At 35.6% G+C, this 12,276-nt stretch overlaps 1 protein-coding gene across 1 annotated transcript; it reads left to right on the forward strand.

Annotated features, from left to right (window-relative positions):
* Positions 1-8,351: 8,351 nt before the first annotated feature.
* On the forward strand, positions 8,352-9,283 carry LOC120862247 (olfactory receptor 1052-like). The gene is given in 2 exon segments (XM_040238367.1): positions 8,352-8,445; positions 8,448-9,283. Coding segments are annotated over 2 exon segments (930 nt in total).
* The last annotated feature ends 2,993 nt before the right edge of the window (positions 9,284-12,276 follow it).

Consider the following 12,276-nt stretch of genomic DNA (forward strand, 5'->3'; position numbering starts at 1 on the left):
AAACAATTGAATAGATTTGCTGTAAAATTGGGAGCTAATAGCTTTCCTGGGACGTGAACATTGTTTTAAAATAGCTCTAATTTTTAAGTATAATCTAAACATATAAATAATCTAATCTATATGGTTGTGTAAATCAGGGAGGATTACATTTTCCTCTAAGCAATGCAATATTTAGGGGCTTACCTGATAGCTCAGTTGGTAAAGAATCCACATGCAAAGCAGGAAATCCAGGTTCGATTCCTGGGTCCGGAAGATCACCTGGAGAAAGGAAAGGTTACCCACTCCAGTATTCTGGCCTGGAGAATTCCATGAACTGTGGTCCATGGTCGCAAAGAGTTGGACATGACTGAGCAAATTTCACTTTCACCCTCATAATTTGAAATTAGCAATCATATTTATATTTTCTTTGATCTGTTGCCTCATCAGTTTTGCTAGAATTACTTACACATCTGTTTTCTATCCTATAATCTTTGTGTCTGAATGAAATTCCAAATCTTTTGAGAAAAATATTAAAATAACTAGTTCTATTTTCATGAGAATGAAATAAAAACTTGAAAACAATTCATTAAGGTAATTTCAAATGCTTGTATGATTTCAAACTTACAAGGATGAATTATGTAAATCACTTTTTCGGGTTAACATTTTGATATGTAGTGATAACCAACATTATTTCATCTATTCATAAATAAAATATATTCTTCTACAAATCATTGCTTACTTGATATTTACATTAACTAGAATATCAATGGAAAGTAGCAGAAATATCATATTAACCTTGACTCAAATCAGTAATAAATAATCCATTTTCAGGGCGTAAAATTTCATGTCTCTTCTCTATCTTGACAAAGGATGACTTTTTTTTTTTAATTCAGAGACACAATTCCTTTATTCTTATTCTGAAAAAAATGGAAATACATATTACTTAAGTCCTCTGATCGTGATTTAAAAATTAGTGTGTGGCGTAATCAAGAGGATTATTTAATATGGCAACACTACAGGCATTGATGCTCTTCAATAAATACTGATGTAAAATTCCATACTCTTCTATTATTTACCTTTAGATTTCAGTTCATTTTTGGTAAGTCCTATAGCTTCTGTCACAACAGCAGCAGTAGCATAGCTGCTGTAGAGTATAATTTACATTGATTTACTCATTTTTTTTAACTCATGTGCCTCTAAAATGAGTGACTTAAACTGCTTTCTAAAGAAATCTCAACTATGATAATGTATTGAGTTAAATATACAATGGCAGAAAGCATCTCATGCATGAATATATTGATATAAAACAAATTAGAAAATATACTTTAGAACAAGAAATATTACTAAGAATAAAGAGGGCATAAAATGATGAAGCTATGGGTTTATCATGGATTAGGTTCTTATTATTAGTCTAAAACTTAAGGAAGGAAAGTTTCCAAATTGATTTTTCTGTTTTAACTTTAAAGTAGGCAAATCCCTCAATTTTTGTTGCTACTGTTGCTACAATTTGTTTTTGTTTTGTTTTGCTTTGATTTGTTGTTTGGTCAAGCAATAAAAAGAGTATGTTTTCAATTTAAAGAATTGGATAATTCTCAATTTTAAGGAAATTAGTTCAAAGTATGGAGAATATGCACTTCTCAGGTGGCACTAGTGGTAAAGAACCCACCTTTCAATGCAAGAGAAGTAAAAGACTTGGGTTCAATCACAGGGTCTGGGATCCCCTGGAGGAGGGCATGACAACCTTCTCCAGTATTCTTGCCTGGAGAATCCCATGGACAGAGGAGCCTGATGGGCCACAGTCCATGGGGTCTCAAATAGTCGGACACGACTGAGTGACTTGGCATGCATGTATGGAGAATATACCAGGTATACTGGATACCAACGTTTCCAGTACTTGACTCAATCTCATTACTGTATATATGAAAGCATGTATAATTCTCCTGCTGCTAAGAAGGAGGGCAGATAATAAAATTTCTCGGTTTTCTTTTTCTTTTTTTCCCTTAGGAAAATGTCCGAATGGTGGATCCTACTCATATAGAAACTGCACTATAGTACTTGAGAGACATTGGGGAAGTTTTTACTTGCCTTTCTTAATATGGATAAATGATTTATGTTTGTAAGGCAGTAGCCAAATGAGAGTGATAACATATGATATCTCTGTGCATTCATACCTCTACATATACATCTTCATTTACATCTACATATATACACTACATGTGCAATTTGATATCTATATTTTTTAAATTAACCATATTTTTAAAAATGCAAGACCATAATTTTAAAGAACGATAATTTTCTACCCAAGATATGATGCCCCATACTTAAAAAAAGAAAAAAAAAGTTCTATTTTTTTACTGTTAACTTTCCCTATAGTTAGAATTCCAAATAATGTTACATTGTAGTTTTGGAGATAGTTTTTTCTCAATTTTATCAAAATGTAATTAAATTATTTCTTTAAATAACTAACAAAGAATAAGTCCACTTGCAATGTGGAAGACCTGAGTTCGATCCCTGGGTTGGGAAGATCTCCTGGAGAAAGGAATGGCTACCCACTCCTATATTCTTGCCTGGAGAATTCCATGTACAGAGGAGCCTGGAAGGCTACAGCCCATGGGATCGCAAAGAGTTAGACATGATTTTCACTGTCAAGAAAAAAAAATCTCATTAAAAAATCACATAGCTTTTATGGTTTTCAAGGCTAAGACTTGGGGAATATGTTACCAGTGGCTTTCCAGAAAAATGTATACCAGAATTACATCTTTCTAAGTCCTTATTTACGCTGACAAATATTGTAATTAATTAAATCCTTTTGTTAATTTGATAGGTAAAAATGATGATTATCCAGATATATTGAAATTCTCTTTTGTTTATTCTGCAGAATTTCAAATATAACTGTCCGTATGAGCCACTAATTTCAAAGAGATGGGTCATATTCCCCAACAAGGGAATTGTACAAATCTTCACCTACTGCAAATTTATATGACTGATAACTGAATGAAACAATTACCTTGGATTATATAAGATCATAAAAGCTGTCACCCTACTTTGGCAGACTTATGACATTTCCCAAAGAAAGAGTCAATCTCCATCAGGCTCTGAATTAGATCACTGATTATGTTTCAAGGTACAACAAATTATCTAATTGAATTCATCAGCTCAATTAATTTTGATAAATTAAAGTTTGGAATTACATTGATTTCTGCTCATACTTGAATTTTAATCTTTTAGTCAGTGGGATCCACTAGGACATTGAAAAGTTTGAATTATTTGATGATTGCCTTTTAAAGAGTGTTCAATAAAAATAAAAAAATAAAGCCAAGAAAAAATAAGACAGTGTTTGATGTCTATAATTTTCTGAAGTTAATATAAACATGTTTTCTCCTTTTTTTTTTTTCAGAAGAAACACAAAATTTGTCATTTGGTTTCCCAAACCTGACATATGGTAGAAGGCACTCCTGTGGGAAAGACCATTGTCACTGAATCATCAAAAGCTCCTGAACTCAGAGTCTTTCTCTTCCTGTTCTTCCTCCTCAAAGATGCCGTCACAGCTTTGGCTTGAGCATCACTGCACCAATTTAAGGCTATACCAGTTTATTCCACCATCCTAGTATAGCCTGTTAATTGTTTGATAAATTGCTTTGAGCAGGTTAAGTAAAATTAGATAGCAAATATATAATACAGTTTTACATATAATAACATACCATTTTTGTGAGCCACAATATAATAATATGTTTCCCTGAGACATTCTTAACATGTAGAAAAACATATGACATCACTTAATTTTTTGTTTTTACAATTTCTCAGTAGAACTGTAATTATGCAGGTAAATATTCCCACCAGGAATGGGGTATCAGTGTGTGTTCCTGGGATCTGATGTGAAATCAGAAAACTAGTCTCAAAAGCCTCAGAGAAATATAAAAGGTCTTGAATTATCCTAGGGAACAGCAGTCTTCTTGAGGGAAGTGCAAATTTCTTCTATGAACATAGAAGGGCATTCAAATCAGATTATTAAAAAAAAAAGATATTGCAGTAGGTCAATTTTTCTCTTTAAGTCTCAAAATTGACTTTTCCTGTGAAAAATGAACCACTGCTGACACAGTATAGAAAGAAGGTGAATGAAAAAGATAGTGATCTGGTAAGTATTCTTAGCAGGGTATTAGAACTTGATGGGATTTTAAATTCTTTTAAGTTCATAATCACTTATTCTATATCTAGAAACTGATAGTTTGAGAATAAACTTTCCCAGAGTAACACAAGTTTTAAATGATCAAGATACTTCTAACAAAATCAATAACAACAAAAAAGCCCAGTCATTTGACACATGATATTAAAACAATTCTTACTATATTGGACTCTGATTAAGAATCTAAATGTTAAAACTGTTCTAATCACCTATTATTTCTTTTTAAAGCATGTACATAACCATTAAGGTTGACTCAATCTGTTTAGTATATTATCCATCTTCTCTTACAGAATTGCATTGATGCCATCAGTTATCAACACCCAAGTAACAGTACTGGGGTGGGGTTAGAAGAATGTTTTTAAGGGAGTAGAAAAAAAAAATTAAGTAGTGGCTAGTATCAATAAAGAGAAATTCCTACAGGAATAGATGATTTTGCTAAACTCTTCCAAAAATCCTGTTTCCATGCTCACCTGCCAAGTACATAAACAGATGGTAGTTGGCTCCTAAATGGAGTCTATTTTTTTGTTTTCTGTATTCTTTTCCCTTTCCATTTGTTCTACTTAGCTTTTATATTTCTTTTTTGAATCTTAAAATTTTCTTTCAGACTTGAAGTGTGTAATAAATTTGAAATATTATTACACTTAATATTCTCTATATAAATTGTTCTCTTCAGGTCCTGTACATCTGTGAATAGAAATAGGAGGTTTGGTAGAAAAACAACGTCACCAAAGAAGTGTTTGTTTCTCATGGTCAAGGCCTCAAGCTTATTTAAACATTGTCCCTAAAGATGAGTCTCTTTATTTGATGTCACTGCCTACAATGCAGGAGATCCCAGTTCTATCTTTGGTTCGGGAAGATCCCCTGGAGAAGGAAATGGCAATCCACTCCATTACTCTTGCCTGGAGAATCCTATGGACAGAGGAGCTTGGTAGGCTACAGTTCACTGAGTCTCAAAGAGTCAGACAGGACTTCACTTTCACTTTCACCTTTGAATAGTCATTTTTCACTATTACAAAAGAAAGAATAGCTCAGAAAAGATACAATTTTATCTTTTTCTTGCCTTCAGAGAGTGGCAATTGCTCCAGTCCTTAGTCAATAGACAGTCTTGTCTCTATGTTTGCAGAACAAAACAGATGGGCTATCATTCAAGAAGAGTTAATATTTTCTAAGGAGTAAGCCATCTGTATTTCATAAAAGGATAATTCCAATGAGTTAAATAGTAGATCAGTGGTGCTTTCCTTCTTTGTTTAACCCTTTGCTTAGAGGAACAGGAATCCTGGTTGATAATAAAATAATAAGTATTAATTTCTTGAGAAGTTCAAACTTGTCTCAATAGCTTAATAATATTAGCTTTCAAGGTGGTGCAGTGGAAAAGCATCTGCCTGTCAATGCAGGGGGCAGGAGAAATTTGAGTTTGATCCCTGGGTTGGAAAGATCCTCTGGAGGAGGAAATGGCAAACCACTCCAGCATTATTGCCTGGAAAATTCCATGGACAGAAGAGCTTCATGGGCTACAATCCATGGAGTTTCAAAGAGCTGGACACACTAAGCACATACACATCACACATTGAATATTCACTCTGTGAAAAATACTATTGAAAATACATATATTAGTTCATTTAATCCTCATCATTACCTTGTAGACAAGTGTCACTATAATATGTAATTTGCATATCAGAAAATGAAATCACATAGTTGTTGAAATTTTGCTGAAGTCATACGAATATGAAGTGGAAGAGCCAGACACACTGGATTTATCATCCATGCTTTCAACCACCACAGCACATCTTCTGTGATACTGTGTCAAAAGATGTAAACCTGGTGGGACACAAACTCTAAATCAAGATTTATGCTAGCTTTCAGCTAATATCCCTATATCCAATTCAGCACATTGAGTTTTGGGGAATAACTGTTTTGGTTATGTTAATCTTTTAAGTACCACTATCTCTAATATTTCCATTTCTGGGGAGATAGTATTTATTGAAGAGTGCCCAATGATCCAGAATGTCCAAACTCTGGCCCTGAGTCTTTGATTGCAAAGTTATGCAATCCTGGATTATTAACTGGGTTGAAATCATCAGTTCCTTTTCAGTAGAGGTGGTCAACATATTTTAAAGAGCTGCGAGAATTAAGGTAGATGAGAAAACACTTTGAAAATTATAAAATGGCAATGTATCCATGCCAGATTTTCACATTTACTCTAATTTATCTCTTTCATCTCCTGCATTGGCATACAGATTCTTTACTATTCCAGTGACCTGGGAAGCTGTTAATTTAGCTGACAGAACAAATGTAGAAAAATAGACATTAAGTAATCCAGAATCTGCAACTTTATTCTACCCATAGTTCATTTTCTATACCCAAAGAATAGCTTTGTAAATAGTTGCATTATGTCTGTTAATTCTAAATGTATGAAAAGTTTTAAAAGACATTCAATTTTATTAAAAATCTGGAACAAATTGAGAAAAAACAGGAGGATAAGGCTGTGGTAATGTGGTTAGATCATAATCTGAGATAGAGTATATAAAATGAAAATGAAAATATATTCAAATCTGATATTAGGCAAATGGTGAATTTGTAGGAGCTGTGTGTGATGTAGGTTGTTAAGGAAAAATTATATATGTATTATACATACATACATATATATATATATATATATACACATTATATATGACATACAATGTATGTATATATATATATATGGGCTTCCCTGGTGATAAAGCTGATAAAGAATCCGCCTATAATGCAGGAGATATGGGTTCAATCCCTGGGTTGGGAATCTCCCCTGGAGAAGGGAAAAGCTACCCACTGCAGTATTCTGGCCTGGAGAATTCTATGGACTGTATAGTCCATGGGGTCACAAAGAGTCAGATATGACTGAGCTACTTTCACTTTCACTATAGATAGACATACGAACTTTGTACTTTTGTATAAAATGTGCACATGTAAAAGATTTTACTTATTTCATTCATTAAGATGCTATAAGTGTTACAAATGATAATTCAAAGAATCACAATATTGCAAATCAGGAATTCACAAATAAACTGATAATAGATACAAAACTCTTTCCACTATAGAGCAAATCACTTGTCTGTATCCTGGGAAAAAAATGTACCTGTCTATAAACAAGTATCATGTGTGTTTCTCTGGGTCATTTACAATTTACAGAGCTGTAGACTAGTGCAATGACAAGAGAATGCAGACATCATTAAAAGAAGTGGGTAGATGACCCTTTTTAAACATCTGTTACAATTTATCATTAAACACTGAAATATTCCTGAATGCTATCATTATATTGCCTGGATTATTTCAGTAATTGTCCAAGCATGAAAATTTCTCTAGTTAGATTCCATAGCTTGACTTATTATCTAAAAAATAAAAATTAAAAAATGGATGTACTAACTACAATTAATATGTTGCCAACTTTAGAAGAGTGCATCAATGAGATGCTAAAGATATTTAACTGCAGAATAAAACTCATTTAACATATAATTTGATGAGACAGGCACTGTCATTTTCATACTAATGATGATGAAACTTAAACTTAGTGATTACTTGGCCTGCCTAAAGAATTGCAACCGCTGAGCAGTAGAGTTAGGATTCAGTTGCTAATTCTGTTACTGATTCAGTAACTAATTCTGAATAATTTCTCTTTCTATTTTACAAGCAACTCTTAGAAGTTCCTTTGTTCCTCAGAGGCAAAATTGCTTCTCAGTGTATGAAAGATAAGGTACTTTGACTCCTCTAACTAGCAAGGTTTCGACTGAAATAGAAATACTTTAATTTGTTGTGCAAGTAAAAAAATACTGCAAAGTGGAACAGAAGTGAATTACTCAGAGTTTGCTATGTGCAATGTGATTAACCATGATCATTCACATTGGTGAAAGATGAAAGATGAAAGAGTAAATAAAAGTAAGAGGTTCAGAGGTCAGAGTTCACCCACTGGTTTGATGCTGTGTCATGACAGCTTTAAGGAATAGAAGCAGTAAGTTATCAGTTCAACTGGAAATACATAAATTCTCTGTGCTTACTGTTCATATGCCTAGGGGTTACGAGGATGCCCAAGTGGATTTAGAATTAATGTTCTAATCACTTTATTTGTTTTCTTATTTATTTTTTTCTGACCCTTTAGGTTATTATAAACATCAGTACCTGGTCAAAATTCCAACCTCCAGGAACCCTGCAGAGAATGGAGGTGGAGAAGAGCACTGTGAAGACACAGTTCTTTCTCTTGGGATTCAATGATCACCTAGAACTGCAGAGTGTTCTTTTTGCTGTTTTTCTGTCGTCTACTCTGTTACCCTGATGAGAAACGTTGGGATTATTTTATTATTCACAGCCAGTCCCCCTTTGCACAAACCTATGTACTTTTTTCTCTGCATCTTGTCTTTCGTAGATGCCTGCTGCTCTTCAGTCATTGCCCCCAGGTTACTTGTGGACTTATTTTCTGATAAAAAGACCACTTCTTACGATGACTGTGTTGCACAGTTATATTTCTTCTTCTGTTTGGTGGACACAGAGTCTTTTCTCTTGACTGTTATGGCTTATGACCGGCCCATAGCCATCTGCAACCCTCTGCTTTACACTGTTATTATGTCCAAGAAGATTTGCTACCAGCTTGCAATTGGAGCATTTCTGGGAGGCGCCATCAGCTCATTCATCCACATCACAAATATATTTCACCTGTCTTTCTGCTCCAGTGAAATTAACCATTTCTTTTGTGACACCTCCCCTCTCTTCTCTCTGTCCTGCACTGACACTTGCATCCATGACGTTGTACTGGTGGTCTTCACTAGTTTAGTGGAAGCCCTCTGCCTTCTAACACTTCTCCTCTCTTATATTTTCATCATAGCAACTATTCTTAAAACAGCTTCTGCCAAGGGAAGAAGAAAAGGATTATCCACTTGTGCGTCCCATCTGACCATGGTCTCTATCTGCCATGGTACCCTGATCTTCATTTATTTGCACCCTGGCACTGGCCATTCAATGGCTATTGGTAAAGTGACCTCTGTGTTCTATACATTGATTATACCTATGTTAAATCCCTTAATTTACAGCCTTAGGAATGAAGATGTAAAAAGTGCCTTCAGGAAAATCATTAGCAGGAAATTTCTTTTTTAAGAAACGATGAAACTAGGCTGATGGCTTTTCTACCCTGTTTCTTGACCTTTGTTCTTTAAATCTCTAAAGATTCTGAGAACTGAAGCTCTAGTACTTTGACATAAGTTCCTATAACCCACCAGTACTACCTTCTGAATGTTTCCCATTATTTTCAATTGTGCCTAAATTGAATGTAGGGAGAAGGCCTTAATGATCTTAATCTTCTCTCCAAACAAAGGAAGAGTAGAAATAGAGTCTCTTTGCTGTTTTGCACAAAAGGTCTTTTTTACATCTCTTTTCTCTGTTCCTGAGAGGCCCTAGTGAGGTACCATGAGAAGAGCAACTGCTCTATCCATTTCAATTAAACTTACTTCCCTAAAGGCTCCATTTTTAAAAAAAACAATAGGCTTAATAGACTTGTTCAGTCAGAAGAGAGTGTTACTGTATCAAATAAGTTTTGTTCGTACCCTTTTTATGTACTTGCATCATCCTGTAAATATTCCATCATAACACATAGAAGTAAGTAGTAAATAAATAAAAAAATAAATAAGAAACCTCCCTCCATGTCTAAATATTCCATAAAAGCATGACACTTACTATCCTGTTCACCATTTTTTCTACTGTGTAACTTACAGTGTTTGACCTGAGAATTCAATTCAGAAATACTTATTGAACAACAAATGAATGATTGTAGCCAGAACAATTAATATTAAATTGAACCTTTGTAAATTGATCAAAAAAAAATATTTTCTTTGATTTTATCCTACCATGTTCACTTTAGGTGAAATCTATTTGCATATATTTTCTTTTGCCCTAAACAGAAATAAGAGTCAGAGACAGGAATTATTTGTTGTAAAACTCTTCATTCTGCTTTAATTCCTCTTCATTCTGCCTTACTTATGTCAGCACATCCCCTAGTCCTCCAAAGAACAACAAAGAGGACTCCATCTCCCCACTGGGTTCATAGCATTACACTAGTTAATAATGAAAATAAATAAACAAATAAACTGAAAGGTCCCATAATATAGTTTAAATCATAAACCATATATGTTGAATCATATATTAACATAAATATCATTCCATTTGTAGGGGAGGAACAAAGTATTAGTTATATTAGCATGCTATATATAGTGATCATGTTATCTATGAACGTATGAAATAAATTTTGTTGACCATCTGGTGATGTCCATGTGTAGAGTCTTCTTTTGTGTTGTTGGAAGAGGGTGTTTGCTATGACCAGTGCATTTTCTTGGCAAAACTCTATTAGTCTTTGCCTTGCTTCATTCCGCATTCCAAGGCCAAATTTCCCTGTTACTCCAGGTGTTTCTTGACTTCCTACTTTTGAATTTCAGTCCCCTATAATGAAAAGGACATCTTTTGGGGGTATTAGTTCTACTAGGTCTTGTAGGTCTTCATAGAACCGTTCAACTTCAGCTTCTTCAGCGTTTCTGGTTGAGGCATCGACTTGGATTACCTTGATATTGAATGGTTTGCCTTGGAGATAAACACAGATCATTCTGTCATTTTTGAGATTGCATCTAAGTACTGCATTTCGGACTCTTTTGTTGACCATGACAGCTACTCCATTTCTTCTGAGGGATTCCTGCCCACAGTAGTAGATATAATGGTCATCTGAGTTAAATTCACCCATTCCAGTCCATTTTAGTTTGCTGATTCGTAGAATGTCTACGTTCACTCTTGCCATCTCCTGTTTGACCACTTCCAATTTGCCTTGATTCATGGACCTGACATTCCAGGTTCCTATGCAATATTGCTCTTTACAGCATTGGACCTTGCTTCGATCACCAGTCATATCCACAGCTGGGTATTGTTTTTGCTTTGGCTCCATCCCTTCATTCTTTTTAGAGTTATTTCTCTACTGATCTCCAGTAGCATATTGGGCAACTACTGACCTGGGGAGTTCCTCGTTCAGTATCCTATCATTTTGCCTTTTCATACTGTTCATGGGGTTCTCAAGGCAAGAATACTGAAGTGGTTTGCCATTCCCTTCTCCAATGGACTACATTCTGTCAGACCTCTCCACCATGACCCACCCATCTTGGGTTGCCCCGCGGGCATAGCTTAGTTTCATTGAGTTAGACAAGGCTGTGGTTCTAATATGATTAGATTGACTAGTTTTCTGTGAGTATGGTTTCAGTGTGTCTGCCCTCTGATGCCCTCTTGCAACACCTACCATCTTACTTGGGTTTCTCTTACCTTGGGTGTGGGGTATCTCTTCATGGCTGCTCCAGCAAAGTGTAGCCGCTGCTCTTGGATGAGGGGTATCTCCTCACCACTGCCCTTCCTGACCTTCAATGTGGGATGGCTCCTCTAGGCCCTCCTGTGCCCGCACAGCCACCACTCCTTGGACTGGGGTTGCTCCTCCCGGCCGCCACCCCTTGCCTCAGGTGTGGGGTTGCTCCTCCCAGCCGCCACCCCTGGCCTCGGGGGCCGTCATTGGCTCCCACCCTTATGGCAGAAAATGAAGAGGAACTAAAAAGCCTCTTGATGAAAGTGAAAGAGGAGAGTGAAAAAGTTGGCTTAAAGCTCAACATTCAGAAAACCAATATCATGGCATCTGGTCCCATCACGTCATAGAAAATAGATGGGGAAACAGTGGAAACACTGTCAGACTTTATTTTGGGGGGCTCCAAAATCACTGAAGATGGTGACTTCAGCCACGAAATTAAAAGACGCTTACTCCTTGGAAGAAAAGTTATGACCAACCTAGATAGCATACTCAAAAGCAGAGACATTACTTTGCCAACTAAGGTCCATCTAGTCAAGGCTATGGTCTTTCCAGTAGTCAAGTATGGATGTGAGATTTGGACTGTGAAGAAGGCTGAGTGCCAAAGAATTGATGCTTTTGAACTGTGGTTTAGGAGAAGACTCTTGAGAGTCCCTTGGGCTGCAAGGAGATCGAACCAGTCCATTCTGAATGAGATCAGCCCTGGGATTTCTTTGGAAGGAATGATGCTAAATCTGAGACTCCAGTACTTTGGCCACCTCATGTG

This window comes from Oryx dammah, unplaced genomic scaffold (genome assembly GCF_014754425.2).
Source record: "Oryx dammah isolate SB20612 unplaced genomic scaffold, SCBI_Odam_1.1 HiC_scaffold_3, whole genome shotgun sequence".
Taxonomy (NCBI): domain Eukaryota; kingdom Metazoa; phylum Chordata; class Mammalia; order Artiodactyla; family Bovidae; genus Oryx; species Oryx dammah.